The 15,681-nt window shown below is 40.2% G+C and overlaps 2 protein-coding genes and 1 non-coding gene across 3 annotated transcripts; 1 reads left to right on the forward strand and 2 right to left on the reverse strand.

The window, feature by feature from the left end:
• Positions 1-1,390: 1,390 nt before the first annotated feature.
• On the reverse strand, positions 1,391-4,134 carry LOC111076988 (proline-rich extensin-like protein EPR1). The gene is made up of 3 exons (XM_022371071.2): positions 3,986-4,134; positions 3,586-3,806; positions 1,391-2,360 (listed from the first exon to the last, which is right to left on the reverse strand). Exons 1-3 carry the CDS (start codon positions 4,001-4,003, stop codon positions 2,006-2,008), a joined length of 594 nt encoding a protein of 197 aa, XP_022226763.2. The 5' UTR covers positions 4,004-4,134; the 3' UTR covers positions 1,391-2,005.
• A 3,513-nt stretch (positions 4,135-7,647) lies between these two features.
• On the reverse strand, positions 7,648-13,900 carry LOC111076989. The gene is made up of 4 exons (XM_041594780.1): positions 13,849-13,900; positions 12,965-12,975; positions 12,618-12,889; positions 7,648-9,240 (listed from the first exon to the last, which is right to left on the reverse strand). Exons 3-4 carry the CDS (start codon positions 12,825-12,827, stop codon positions 8,980-8,982), a joined length of 471 nt encoding a protein of 156 aa, XP_041450714.1. The 5' UTR covers positions 12,828-12,889; positions 12,965-12,975; positions 13,849-13,900; the 3' UTR covers positions 7,648-8,979.
• Positions 13,901-15,179: 1,279 nt separating this feature from the next.
• On the forward strand, positions 15,180-15,250 carry Trnag-gcc. The gene has a single exon. It is a non-coding gene; the product is annotated as a tRNA-Gly (tRNA).
• The last annotated feature ends 431 nt before the right edge of the window (positions 15,251-15,681 follow it).

Below are 15,681 nucleotides of genomic sequence, written 5' to 3' on the forward strand. Positions count from 1 at the left end.
ACAAGGGTTGTACATTTGGTACCTGATCGCGTTCCTTTGTTCCCAATGAGCAGTTGGGCTCCAAAAGGTATTTTTTGTTCATTTTTTTTTCATATTTTAGGTTTGGTTAACGAATTTTAGCTCCAAAGTCTCTCCATAGATTTTAATAAGCGATACCTTAAACGACGCCAAATGCACCTCTACACAAAAAAATAGAGGACACAAGATATAATTTTTTTTCGACTTTTCCTGAGTTTTTAAAGTCAAATATTCGTAAAAAATACCGCACAAAAATCATCATTTTTGCATTTCAATGCTTTATATTTCCCAGACGGTAAGCTGAAATCACAAAGTATTTGAGCTTAACTTCTAGCTGTTTTAATTACCTTTTTAAAATAGCAAAGTTCTTAACAACCAGATGAAATATACTAGAGTTATGTGAAAAAAACAAGCGCTACCTCTGAAAAAAGCTTAAAAAAAAATACCAGATTTCAAAAATTCTTCAAAAAAAAGTTCTGCCATAGAAAAAAAACCATAATTCTTTAAAAAATTTTAAAGCCCCATATCTATCAGAAAAAGTCGGTTTGGATCCTTGAGGAAAAAAAAAGTTCGGTTTTGTCGAGTAGTGTTATCATAAAAATTCAGGGAGCTAAGCGAAAAGCGCTTTTCCGCATAAGACAAATCAAATTTTATGTAAGCCCAAAAGCCAAAAAGCAACAAAAATTACATCAGCAGCAAAAGCAAAGCAAACAAAATAAAACAAAGCAAAGCTGCAGCTTAAGTACAAGTGAAAGGAGATAAGAAGTTTGGGATGTACTGCACTGCTGCTGTTACAGTTTTTAAGTTTGGCTAAAAGCTCCATCTGTCGGCTTGGCTTTGGGCTGTAACTATTAGGGTGGCAACGCTAGAAACGTTGCAATTTGAAATGGAAGTTTTAATGGAAATTAATAGGGAGAGTAATGACTGGAAATGCGTGAAAATTAAAATCAAAAAATATAGGAAATATCTAAACACAATACAAAATTTTCTAAGGGAAACATATTGTGAAGTTTTAATAGAAAAATAATACTTTTGTGGAGAACATTTACTTTATTTGCATGAACATATGTACATACATATCTAACATAGTCACGAACATGGCGGTTTGTCGGGTTTATTAGATAAAAAATATTTCGGCCAAAAGCCGGAATGAAATATTCCGGCCAAAAGCCGGAATGAAATGATGATATGAATGAACAATGGAAGAAGTAGATATTTCCATATTTTCAGTTTAAAATTTGTTTTTAAGTGAACAAAATTTAATTTTGGATATTAGAAATACCAATTCTTGAGATATACTCTTTGTGAAGTTCCCTGTAAATACTTCTATTATAAATATAGAAAAAAATATTTGTATATGTACTGATAATTCGTTAAACGTTTATTTAGCCATTGATGTTATCGTTTTCTAAGATAAACATACATATCGTACTTGAGTATCATTATATATCGTTTCTTTCATTTTTTTGTTGTAATTTTTTTTTAATTTCTGTCTTTTGCATTCTCATTACTCAATAATATTGTGTGCAAAACAACAGCAACAGCAATGTTTGGAAAATTCTCTCGTTTGTTGGTGTAATTTGCCTAGGGAAAATGCATATGGGATGAATCAAGTATCGGTGTCAGTAACTGATCGCTATTGCTATCGCAGTGGTGATCGTGTGTATGTCGAATGTGAGTGTGTGTGTGTGTATAACGCATCTTTCTTTTTTCTTAAAGATCTAGAACACTTAAGACTAAACAAACAATTTGAAACAAACAGCCTAGATGGGAAATGTTCTCATACATAGGTTTGTAGAAACAACCTCAGAGGTAAAAAATTACACATGAAACAACCATAAATGGGATGAGGATAGACGATGGTCGAGAGTTCTTCGAGATTTCCATAGCAAAAATATTATAGATATGGTGTAAGGGATTGCCATGAGCTGGGGTTGAGATTCGGTTGCGGTTGTGCGGGATGTTCACGGGAGTGTTGATGTTCCACTTAGTGCGATGGTGCGCCATAGGAGCTACTGGGAGCGGATGGGGCTGGTGGTCCAGCCGGGGCACCATACTCTGGTGCTGGAGGCGCCACACTGTTGGGATAGGGTCCGGTCTCCTCCTTCTGGGTCTTGTAGCGGATAAAGTACACCTCCGGCTTGCTGGGCTGTGTGGGCGCCGGCGTCGGGATGATGATCTCAGGCTGATCCTCTGGCTTCTTCACCAGCACGTAGACCAGAGTCTTCTCCTCGTTCTGCGGGTACTGTGGAATGATGGGTGCAGTGGGTGCGGGCGCGGATGGTGCCTTGATAAACACAATCTTGTAGTGCTTTTGTGGTGGTGGCACGTACAGAGGTTTCCTGCAACAAAGAAAGAGAAAGGAGCATGAGTGACGAGTATGCAAATGTCTTGCCCATAAATGGTGAAAAAGGTGCAGCTGTTTGTTTTTTTGTTTGTAATCAGATTTTAATAATGACGACTGTCACAATTAGGGCTTACATAAGGCCTGTCTTCTGTGCTCTGGTACTCCCTATGGTACTATGGTAATTGAGGGACTTGTCTGATAATTAACTTGGAAAACCCACAGATACCACGAGAGATAGAGAGAGACGCTCCGCTTAGGTAACAATCTTAGTCACGGTTTGGCGGTCTGCGCCGTGATATCATTCCCCCTTTGGGTAATTAACATTGCTTTCAACTCAAAAGGCGACACAAAAATTGAATTGGAGAAAACCAGAGAGAGGGCAAGAGAAAATTAGAGAATAGATTGAAGAAAAATTTGTAGCTTTCCTTTCGACTCTCTTTTTTATATATATTAAAAAAGTGTCCTTGAAAATAGGTACTTTTCTCTCTCGTCTAAAAAACCAAGCATCTCATAATATGTTGGAAATATGTTAACATCTAGCTGGTTTAGATGATTAGATGCTCCCAGTCTTCCAACATTTGTCTTGTTGTAACACAATTATAATCGTTGGGAGCGGCGGGGACTCTGGGCGATGAATTGTGAGAGAATCTGCATAAGTGGCGTGGATTATATGCCCATAACAATGTGAATCTCCTTCAGGCAGTGGATAAGTGGAACAACACAAATAACAAGAGATTGTTTGGATCGTTCACTCCACATCACGCAAGATGTAATGAAGGGTTTGCATAGAGAAACGAAAAATAGAAGGGGTGGGAGTGTGTGTGCTGTTTATATTATTTGTTGTAATATTTGTAATCGAAATATTAACACACATCTCTCTTGGAACAATGATTCGTAGACCTACTTAAAAAGAACCGTCTGGTTGATGTGTTATCTTGAGAGAGGAGACTTTCTTCTTATTGCAAAAGATATTTTTGATAATATTGTATGAATATTATTGACTTTCGAAAGTTTACTAATTTTCTTAATATTTGCCTTCTAGAAGAACATTTAAGATCTCTTGATGTCAAGCAATGAATAATGAATAATTCTGATGCAATTTACAAACAATCTTAGGGATTCAAATACACCGATGTCACTGCTCCTGAAAGGAGATTTTTTTCTCCTTCAAATGAACCTTGACAAGATATTTTGGTTATATTTTCTATATAATCTCTTACCTGGGTGCCTGGTACTCTGGCTCTGGTGGTGGGACATGGACGTACACATGCTTATGCACCACTGGTGGCTGCTGTGGAGGTCCATATTGTGGCGCAGGGGCTCCATATCCCCCGCTTGGTCCACTCGGCTGGTAGCTGCTCGACGGTGGGACACTGTACGAGTCACGTGGGGGCTCTGGACGAGCCGCCACCAAGGCGGCAAAGCCCAAGACGATCACTAACTGCAGAACAGAAACAAAATTATAACACTGAATGGATTTGGATGAGGAAGGATAGGATAGGATGATGGATCAGACGGGGATCTAAGTTGGAAGACTCGCAGATTTACGTCGAATGAGGACTTTAGCTCAGAGGACGGATCAGAAACGCTTCTGATTACATGATTATCATGTAAACGTACCACACAACTGGACTGCATTTTACAGGGAGCTTTCTGATATATTGTTTCTCGGTTCGTTTCGTTTCGTTGCGGATTTTGTCACTGATCTTTGAGGATGGATCTTTGGATGGTGGAGCTTTTAGTCGGAGTTGGAGTTTGTTTGACGCGGAACCTCGTACTGCATGCCACAACGTTTGTTGCAGTTTCTTTTATAGCGGCGCAGCGCGTGAAATAAAAATTAAGTAAAAATAAAAACGATGGCAGCGGCAGCAACGACCAAGACCACGACGACGACGACGACGTAGCTTTTGCTGCTTTTATGTCGCTGTCTCTGTTGCTGCCTTTGCTGTATCTTCCTCTGCTGGCTGAGCAGTTGGCAAAGCAAAGAGCACAGCGCTTAACCATGAAGAAAGCCGCATCACCAGCCAGGCAGTACCACAGTTGGAGAGTCATCTTTGATTGCTCTGCCTCTGTCCCTCCTAGCTGCGACTGCGACTGCAGCAGCAGCAGCGAGGTTTTTGGTTTTTTCCTTTTTTCAATTACCTTTTTCTCCATCCTTCTCCTTATTTGCGTTTTTTGGGACTTTTGAATCCACGACAGAGGGTGCTATCCAGTTCAAGGCGAATATCCTAGGTTCTTTGTAGAGGAGGTTCATAATTTTTCAAGTTGTCATAGGGTTGGTTGTTAGTGTTGTGCATCCTATTTGGCAATTCTTTGCTTTTTTTCTTAAACTACCACTAAAAACTACATAGAAATAAGTATTTTCTAGACAGAAATTTTAAATATTTTTCATGGGAATTGTTTTTCTCAACAACATTTACCGATTAGAGTCCCCTAAAATATTTCCCCATCGAATTGCTCCCAAAATAACAGCAGTCTTTCCTGCTGTTTCCTCCCCAATTCTTTTGTTTTTCTTGTTAAATTATTATATGTACATATATAGAGATTACATACATCCATAGTTATTTTTGGTCATTTTTAGGATCCAATCGTAATGTTTTCTTGCTGCTTCGTAACTAGCGCTCGCTGGACGAACGGTTGAATCGGATCGTATCGTATCGTGTCGGATCGTGTAGCACGATTCACTTTCAATTTCAATGGATGTGGATTCACTCTCATTTGAAGTTTTTCGAGTAGAAGGAGGAAAAGGGGGTGCCCGTGCTCTGGACTGGGACTGCGATAGAGATGGGGGTCTGGAGATTGGGGTCTGGGGGATTGTTACTTGAGTCTGGTGTTGGTTTTATTTCATTTCTTCATGCTCTTTCGGTCTTTTGTTTTTTTTCACTCAACTTCTTGCTGTGTTATGGGGTGCTGTTTGTTATTATTATTATTGTTACTGTTAACCTGGAATTTGTGAAGCTTGGAGGGTATATTGGTTTTTTGAAAATCTATGTAACAGATGGGACGAAGCAATTCCGACCCTATTAATTAGAAACGTATCATATATGATAATTTCTGGAAATATTCTTCTTGATATTCATTATCACAACCACTTTATGAGCTTCCCTGGATTTCGGAGAGTCTCTGGAGTCGAGAAAAACCCAGTGGCATTTATAATTGTAAAGATTTGCAGCACATTTATGGATTTGATATCTTACCCACCAATATACCAAATTACACGGAATCGTATCGTTTTTTATTTAATGTAATAAATTTAATTTCGTCTGATTAAAGATGTCCTAAATGGTTTACAATGACTAACAGGGTATGCCATTTGTCGGGACTATTAAGCACCATCATTCTCTTCAGTTGCTTTTGTAATTGGTGTCCACGTTTTGGCCACGAAACATCATAATGAGCTTCACGCTCTTGTTGGGTTTGTTGGGGCATTTGCCTCATCTGCAACCTTCCATCTCCTTGGCTCCCGAACTCCCGAGTGCTTCGTGCAACTCTACAAACATTTCATTTAATGTATTTTGAATTTGAATTTCTTTAATTTGTTTTTTTCTCATGTTTTTTCTTGTGGCCATAATTTACACCCCTTTTGGCGTCCGGGCATGACAATTTCTGCGGAAAGACAACAAATTATGATTAGCAAAATATTTTGCAATGTTTTCCTTAGGTTCATGCCCCTAACAACATAACTCCCTGTGCCTTTCCTTGCTATGGATTGGGAAAAGATTTATGCGCATAATCTGTAAATGGCAATCAGAGTCCGCATTTTGCATTCGTCTCTGATTCCCGATCCTCTGAGATTGGCGGGCGCCACTCCTTGAGCAAATCTGTTGTGGAATCTGCAGCAATCTGCTGCCGGAATTTGATGAAATGGCATAATCAGTGTTTGGCCAGCGGCGCCAAACGGAGGAGCCACAGCCACACCACCACCAATAATAGTGCAACTGTCGGCCCAAGAGACTGTCACTTTTCCTAGATGGCATCATTTATAATGCCGTTGGCTAAATGGCAACTTTTGTTGATTTTGTTGTTCATCTTCGGTGGGTGCCTCCTGCAACAGATTGCATTTCCTTAATTTTCAACGCTCATCTTTCACATTCAAAATCAACCTCCTCATCATCATCATTATCAATGTGGTGTGTGTGGTGTGGCTGGGTAAATTATGCTAAATTCACCAACGTGGAACAGGTGCAGGTTCAGTTTTAGTTTCAGGTGCAGTTTCAGTGGATCCTCAGGGAAAACGTTAGGCATATGCAAATATCTAATGGATTTGGGGATGGATATGGATTCTTGTGACAACCTTTGACCTACTTGTGAATGCAGGAAATCGAAGCATGCATTTGAAAGAAAAACGGAAATAGAGTAAAAGTTAGTACATACTTCCTTTGAAAATATAGCAAATGTACATCCAGTATTATTTGGCTGCATTGAAATACAATTAAGCAAAAATAATTTGGAAAAATATTCCCTTAAATTGCAAAGAAATTTAGATATGGAATGGTTGCATGAGCAACTTTTTGCCACCATTTTTAATGAATCTGCTGGTGCCATTGCCATGCCACAACGATTCTGAGGCATATAATCATCAAGCGACGAGGCAAAATTCATCTCTCTGCTTTCTCCATGGTCCACGACACAATCCACCACTTCAGCTCCGATTCCAGCTCTAGAGCCATCTGCACCTTTTGCAGAGTGCAAATACTAATTATTATATTGTATACTTCTTCTGTGTGGACTTTATGTAACACAGAGTAGTAAAAACAAAACCAAATACCGACTGTGAGCACCATTTAAATGATATTATATTTACATAAAGAGGCAAAACAATTATGATTTCGTTTACAAAATGAAAGATACAGAGACACAAACGGAACGGTACTCGGTGGCCAGTACTTAATGGGTTCGCATTGACAGGGAATGGGGGTTCGGTTCGGTTATTGGAATGGAATTTGGGAATGGGGATGTGTTTCTCTCTCTTTGTTTCTGGTGGGTGCCACTTTTCAATGTTTAATTTGTCAAGAGTTGCACTTGAAGTACGTGAAAGTAAATTGAGATAGATGGGGATCTTTACCCAAAAGATCTTCAAGCTAAGAGAGAGAGATGTGAAAAATGGCTTGCATAAGACTCTTTGGATGTATCCAATAGATGAATCTTTGATCAGAGATCTAGTTAAGACTGCATTTAAAATGATTTCTTTATTTTTGCTTCTGCTGATGAATCATGAGTAAAAGCCACGAACTTGAGTTAACAACAATTAAATGTACATTTATTTTAGATACAACAATATGTAATAATAATAATATAATCGCATATAACTGGGCCCTGCGCTCTTTTACAATATATTGTATATGTATGTAAGTATGTATATAAATCTCTTTTATATGAAATCCCATTAAAGTTTTGGGGGCCCATCTTCGTGTGGAGGTCACGCGGCCCAGAGCTCCGGTTTAGTGGAGGTTAGTTGGGAGTACCATAATTTATAAATATATCTTCATTTATGCCCCACGACCAGCCTTAGCCTTGGGGGCCCATTAAAACTCCAGTAAAATATTTACAATTGACTTTTGCTTCTTCATTTTGTTTTTTTGTAGTTGTAACTTTTTGGGGCCGCGTGTGCAAAAAAAAACTCAAAAATCAGCTCTTAACCTAGACCGTAAAGGGGAATACATTCTCGTAAATACTTGTTTTGAGGGGATTAAGGGGTTGTTTGGTTGTTCTACATACATAAAGGTGCATGCTGCATATAGGTACATTTTAGTCGCCTTGGGATTACCCTAAAACTTTTAAATTATTGTTCTATCATAGGAACTGAATTTGTCTTTTTATCTTTTTTTTAAGTTTTTTTTTTTATTGCATGTTTGGGTATTTACCAGTGTTTATCAGTTGTTGCTTTTTGCAATTAAAACCTTTGAGAGTTGTTCGTTTTGGAGGGTGTACCTTTTGGGCTTTAGGGCAAAAAAGGTGTTGTGAACGAATGAACCAAAGTTTTTCAGAGAGCATTGCTTTTGGGTGAGTTGGGTATGCCCTTAGAACCTTCTTTTTAATACTTCGGGAGAGTTTCAGTTGCGAGAACCGTTTCAAAATCATTAGAAGCTATTTAAATCTCTTAACAGATCTTCAAAGTTGTTTTGAATAGTGAAAAACGTTTTAAAAAGTAAAAGGGAAATGGCAATTAAAAAAGTCTTAATAAAAGTGGAAACTAGCATAAAATGGTTTAAAATGTCCCAAAAGCATTCAAATGGTTCATAAGGGTTTAAAAGTACTTGAAAGTATTAGCAAGTAGTGATAAAGGGTGTGTAAATGGCTTCCCTCACTCCATTTAGTTGACTCTTTCATATATTTTCACAGATTTTCACACATTTCCTTTTGGGTTGCCATGGGATTGTAATCCCATGACCATATCCTCTCAAGCTCCGCCCTCATCTCATCCACTTGTCTGTTTGGTGTGCTCTCCCACATATCGTCTTCCATACTGTGTGCTCTCTGCTAAGGACTCCCCTTCACCCATTATTCTGCCATTCAAAAAACTGATTCATTCACAAAACCATTTCCCCCCCATGTAGACCCATTCCATTGTCGTCGTGGTGTCGTGTAGTCGTCAGGTGATTGCTGAATTCCCTTTAGTAGCGTCCATAGTTTTGTCCCATACGGGGAGCATCCCCGCCCAGCTCATCCAGGGCACCCATGGCGCTGAGTTTTTGGAGCCAGGCGGCATTCGAGTTGCCGTTGGATACGCGCGGATTGATAGTGTTGGTGTTGCTGCCACTAACAGTGCCACTGTTGCTGCCGCTGCTGGCCTCATTGTGCGGACGCAAAAGTGGGTGCTGTTGGGGCATCGTCTGCTGCTGCTTCTGTGGGTCCTCATTGCTCAACTCCAAGATCTGCAAAGAGTTTGGCGAGATACAAAGAGATGGAAAGAGTTAAACTTGGAGTGTTGTTATGGTTGTTATAATTATCGTATAGTTTCTGTTGTTAACACGGATCGCCCCTCAAGACAGGGGGTCTTTTATGGTGTCTTATGGCAGTTATTTCAAAAATCTGTTGAAATCGTTTTTATCTAACGTGGGAAGTTCGTCACAGATTTTTGTGTTCGCTTATTTTTGAGTTTATCTTTAGTTTTATATGTGTATACACTTGAAGACCCCATATACATATGTAGTAGTCACTTTTATTATAGGAAATGCTAAATATAATCCCAATCAACGCTCATGTAACTGGATCATTTTATCGTTAAGTTACTATATAAAGGAAGCAAAATAAAATCTTGTTTGACTTTGTACATTTAAATCCACGAAATAAATACGTATCAAATCCCTCAAAATTTTTTGATTTTTCGATATTGGAAAATTGTACTCCTTGAAAACAGGTGCTACGCGAACTTCAAGAGTATTTCAACTTCGTATTGCATTTATTGTTTCATTCATCTTCAGTCTTTTTGTTTTAAATTTTTAATTTTTTGGCGCATCATTAAATTGAATGAACTTTATCTGTAACGAACGGGAAGCGGGGTCGGTCTCTTCTCTGATGATGAGCTCTGAAAAATATGTGTTAATGGGGGGTATTGTCGTGTAATTATCAGCCATCCGCCAGCCGCGGACAGCCTCTTTTGTCTGGCTACCGCTCGTCGCATCGCTCTGGAGAAGATCATCTCTTGGCGTATCTGTTTGTATCTTTTGCGAATGCCGAATGATGCGATGCTGCCGTTGATGATGTGTGAACAAACACCATGAAGTGAAAAACCTAAAACAATTTCGCGCCATGCAATTAAATTATTGCTAGTTTCAAAAACGCCGAAAATAAGAAATACCAGTAGATGGTTTTATTTTACTTTTTTTTCCCCATTTTCAAAGGTTTCCATCCTTTTTAACTCCTTTTAAACGCTAATAGTAATGGTCGAGCGGCGACACATAAGGAAGCAATGATGACTCTGCTACAGGGAACAGGGAACATGCGGGGCCATATCTTTGAGTGAGGGGTTCAGCGATGCTTAGGGTTGGTGGTTGTGTGGGTGGTGGCAGCTGGGTGTTTCCCCCTCTGCCTCTCTCTCTGTCTTTATTAAAGACTCTCCTCTTCGTCTGGCACTTTTTGGACAGTTTAATTTGAGAGTTGTCGTTAAGTGAAAAGTTATGTGATTTCCTTTCGGTTTGTGTTGTGTTGTGTTGCGTCTCTCCCTTCATTCACAGCCTCTATATCTGTCTGTACATTCAATCTGTTTCCCTCTCTGGTTTTGGCCAAAGATGGTATTGGAACTGGAGATTGAAGATGGTTAGCAAATAAACAGCTGCATTTGGCTTGGGTTATCTTTTGGGTTCGTCCATGGGCTAGACGGGAATCTCTCGGCTACTTAGAGGGTAGAGAAGTATCTGTCGGTAATAACTTTAGATGGGTTTTGAGGCCGGGGAAATGTGCGTGATGAGAACTATAGACAGGGGTATTTGTGTGACAAGAGTGGAATAAATTCGGCAATTAAATGTTTGGAAATACCATCTCATGCTCTGTCATGTTGACATCCTTGCTGTCACAGGCAATAAGCCAAAGGCTAAACTTTGTTTGTTGTCTCACGATGTTAGTCTATAGTACTCTTGCTCTCTGCTCTTGTCTCTCAGGTTCAATGCATTATTGTGTGTCAAGTGTTTTTCCATTTTCCTCCGTTGGTTTTCCCCCCATTTGTCTGTCTTGTCTCCGATGTGACGTAGAGAAGTCAACCTTCATCATTGGCAGACGCCAGCTAGCAGACCAGACCACGTCATCGTCATTATTTGCTATTTGACATTTGATTTCCCTTTTATTTTTTAGCTATTTTTTTTGCTACAGTTTTGTTGTCTTTTTTGTTGATATTTGCTGCTTCTTTCGGCCAAGTATGGTCGTGGTCTGCTCTGGTCTTGGTCTTTGTCTGCGTCGCACGTCAGCGATTTATCGATTCGCAGGGCCATGACTCAGAAAAAGAGTCGGCTGCCGAAACGTGGGTCTGAGTGCTACAGATTGTCTGCTCCAGCGTGCAGCAAACAGTTGCAGTGTTTCGTGGCAGGTTGCAGGCTGCAGCTGCACATCCACATTTATTTAAGTGGGACTCCTCTGCACTCGGCTCTCCCCGTCTACCATTTAAGTCGCATTTTTGTGTTTTGGTTGCGAAAAAGAACAGGAAACTGCGCAGAAAAAAAAACACTGAATGAGTAAAAAAAAACTAAATAGCAGCAGAGGCACTGGCAGTCCGGCAGCAGCAGCGGCAGTGACGCTGCGTCTCCAAAAATATTGTGCAAAAGATGAGAAGAGGCCAAAGTGTTGGCCAAGCCGAAATATTGTTGGGGATTGTAGCCGAGCAGGCTTCCTCTCCATGTGAAGACCAGACCAGCCAGACCCCTCTTTAAGGCTTGCGAAATATGTAAAAATATGTCTGAAATGGTTTGCAGACGCACAGCACAGAAACCACAGCAGCAGCAGGAGAAGAAGCAGTAGTGGCAGAAATTGGTCTCCGATAAGCAGGAATCAACAGGGAGGGACCCCCGAAACCTTATACTCGATGATATACCATCCGATGACGCAACCCATCCATTCCATTCAATTCCACTCGGAACCAAAAAAAAAACAAAAGAAGCACCAAACCAACCTCTTAAAAACGAAAACAAAAACAAGTCGAAAATAAAACCTCAATAATTGGCGACATAATTGCAACTTAATACCACGCTTTAACCCGCTTTGTGTTGCTTCGGATCTTTGTCTCCATCTGTCTGTCCGTGTCGATGGGCACTCTTTTCATTTTCATTTAGTTAATTATATTGACAACAGCACAGCACAGCGGCACCACCGATGCCAAAACTGCCAATGCACAAAACTGAACTTCAGGGGGCACGCACACAAAACCCAATGCACGGTCACACAGGCATACACACAGAAAAATCGGACAAATATATTGAAATTTCATTCTTTGAAATTCACAGCCATAAAAAATATAATTTAACTGTAAGTTGAATTTCTAAATTCCCTTCGCTTTTAAAAGCTTTGCATTTTTAATGTAAAGAAATAAAATGTAATATAAAGAAATTTGCTTGAGAACTTGCTTTATAAGAAAAATTTGTTTATGAAGGGATGTTAAATAGCCTTTTTGCCATAATATTTTGTCGATTTCCATAAACACAAAATCGTACATTAAAAATTAGTAAATAGTATTTTTCAGTGCATTCCCACGTCTTTAGCTTTAGCTTCAGTGCAGCAACTTTAGCTACCGCTACGAATGGTATGACATGACATCATGGCTCACCTGCAGCATCAGCTCACGCAACTTGTCCAAATCGTCGCCGTGCGACCTTGTGGGCAGGTAACGGCCGTCGACCATCTGCGGGGGAATGGCCAAAAGCAGGAGCAGCAGCCATACGAGCCACCTGTGTCCCTGCCTCAGATTCAGGCTTATTCCCATTCCCATGTTGAGGCCCCTCTCCGTTCCCGTTTTTGAGCTCTTTGCTGCTCTCATTATTGCTGTCTTTTGTTGGTGGAGAGGTTGGCGTTCTTGTGGTTGCGGTCGTCTGGGTGTGGCTACAACAAAAGAGGGGGAAAGTGTGATAGCTTCTCAGATGAGGGGGCAGTCGTAGGACCCATAGTCCTACTTACAGATTGCACGCCTTGGTATTGAGCAATAGTTTGAGAAGATGTAAGATAGAGGAGGTGATATTAGAAGAAAACCCAGAAAAGTGATATTATATTCATTTTGCGTTTGGGCTTCTTTTTAAAATATATAGGGTACATGTAACTAAAATAAAAACACTTGAATAAAGTGCATTCAATTTAAAGTTTTAAAAACTCTTTTACATTTAATGTGCATTACTTAGAATATGATAATTTCTTAAAATTGTATAGAGTTACACTCGAAGAAAAGAGAAGTGATAATGGAACTTATTTGGAAGAATAGTCTCTTTTAGTTTCCGGTAAAATTTTTTATTTATTTATTTCCTCGAGAAATTTTCGCAATAGTTCCCCAAAGTGTACGCTTTATTTGTTTTGAATTATTTCTTCCTTGTTTTGGCTGCGCAATAATTGCGATTAAGCGAATGTTTGCTCAATCGAACGAGGATTGTGGGATTACACAATGCTTAAAATTTAATATTATGACACTGACACTGAAAGCAGAAGCAGACGCCAAAACATTGAGCCCCAGAAAGCAGTGCAGTGGCAGCAACTGGTACAGCTGCACCTGCAACCCGCTGACTCACAGTTTTTAGGAGCAGGAATGAGTCTGAGTAGCAATGGGGGGCTGTGTACAGGATACCATACAGGATGTTAACTACGTCACGTCCTGAATAAGCTGAATAAGTTTTGTCGCTCGCCGTTGGACACGATGTGCTGAACACTAGGATAACAACGTAAGTTTAAGCGAAGCTGCGTGCCGACATTGGTATTTATAGCCAAAAATTGCGGCACTCGGCTGAGATTTGGAATAGATGACGCCGCCAGGACGCCTGCCTGCCTGGCCGCCAGGACTTTCGTACACGACCTACACATGCGCTACTCCCCAGAAAGAGCTCCAATAACAGTGACAGAGGAGCACAGCAAAGCGAACCGGAGGCCCCAACCGCAGCGTAGTTAGGATTTCCCTCTGGTGTCCGCTGTCTCCCAAGCCGAATTCTTTTCACTTTAAGTGCGCGCGCAGGGTCAGGAATACCAACGACAAAAGCAACCAGAACGAGAGGTTAGGGGTTAGGAAAACGAAGTTTAGAATACCCTATCATAAGGCTCTTCTTCCCATGATTCCTACGGCTGAAATCCCTGATGTGGGATGTGTCATTGGATAGAAATCACTAAAAAGATTTTGAAGCATTATAAGAGTAAATGGATACATATAAAGACGGAGGTGTATACTTATAACACTGATCATATGTACATATACACTTAATGGGCTTCTTGCATTCCTAGCTCTTATCAAAAACATATAGTACCCTCTTTGGAGAGTATTATAGAACATCCATATCATTGTCACCATACACTCGCTGACATGCATATACTTTTCTGGTTGTCTGTGTGCATAAGCTCCTCAGTGTCCTCGCATTTCTATTGTCCTGCTGCCTGGCGGCCGACTTCATCATCATAATACCGCCCAACACTCAATCCAGCAACCAACCATCATCCTACACAGCCAGCATTCTTAGTATAGAATCTGGCGAAATTCTTTCGCTTGGCCAACTTTCATGGTTAACTCTCGGAGTGCTTAAATCTGTTGTTTCTTTGTCCTTGTTCTCGTCGTCGTCATGGCTGCAATTGTTGACATTGCGGTCGCGTCAATAATGCCCGTAGTCCGATGATGGTCCGTTTAACTGGGGGCCCGATCCCCCACATCCCCTCAGTGGTGTGTGTAAAATGGTACCATTTGTATACCACGCACGGAACGATAGACCGACATTTTTGATATAGCGCAGTTTTGTGTAGCCATTGGCTGTGATTGAATACGTGACAGGCATCGGGAAGCAGTGTGGCAAGGGTTTTTATGGCCCTGGCTATGAGGAATAGGAATATCACACATTCATTCCCCCCGCACATATTGCTCCTTGGTTTATTTATTGGCCAACGCATAAACGCTTTATGGAACAAACCGGAATTGTTCATGCCCATTGCGTTTCGTCAGAAAAATATGAAAACACCCAAAAAAAAAAAAATAAATAAAAAACAATTAATCCACAAAAAGGGAAAAGAGAAAAATAAATTAAAAGTAAAGCTATCCGGAGTGGGGTTCGAGCTCCCATCATTTGTATGATATTAAAAGCTTTTCCATGGATTTAACTGGAGCTTCTGGATTGCAGCTTCCATAGAAGATTTTGAGCTCTTGAGCAAATAAGCATCGGTGGTTCAGTGGTAGAATGCTCGCCTGCCACGCGGGCGGCCCGGGTTCGATTCCCGGCCGATGCATAAATAACTTTTTTGTTTTTTATTATGTATCCTTTCTTTTCGAAGTTAACTTAATTGCTTTGAATATTAACAAAAACGGTTTTTTGAAGCCATTAAATGGCATGTTGACATGTCTACGAAAATCAACAGATTGTTGTGAGCGTGCACATTAAGCCATTCTGATTCAGTTTCATTTTTCAAACATTCAATATTTCGGGATTTCCTCCTTACTTGTATTGCTAGAAAATGTATGGTTTAAATCAATGGATTTCCCGATACATATTAAAGACAATTAAAAAATTTTTTTTTTATCTTTAGAGCAGTGGTCGGCACACACACACGGACATTTTTTGCAGTTCGATTGTGTGCGTATACAGCAAGCAAAACGGAACATTGTATTGGTGCCAAACACGGTGATACACGTGTACGTGAGCGTCAGCGCAGCAGCAGCG

Source organism: Drosophila obscura, unplaced genomic scaffold (genome assembly GCF_018151105.1).
Source record: "Drosophila obscura isolate BZ-5 IFL unplaced genomic scaffold, ASM1815110v1 contig_36, whole genome shotgun sequence".
NCBI classification, from domain to species: Eukaryota; Metazoa; Arthropoda; class Insecta; order Diptera; family Drosophilidae; genus Drosophila; species Drosophila obscura.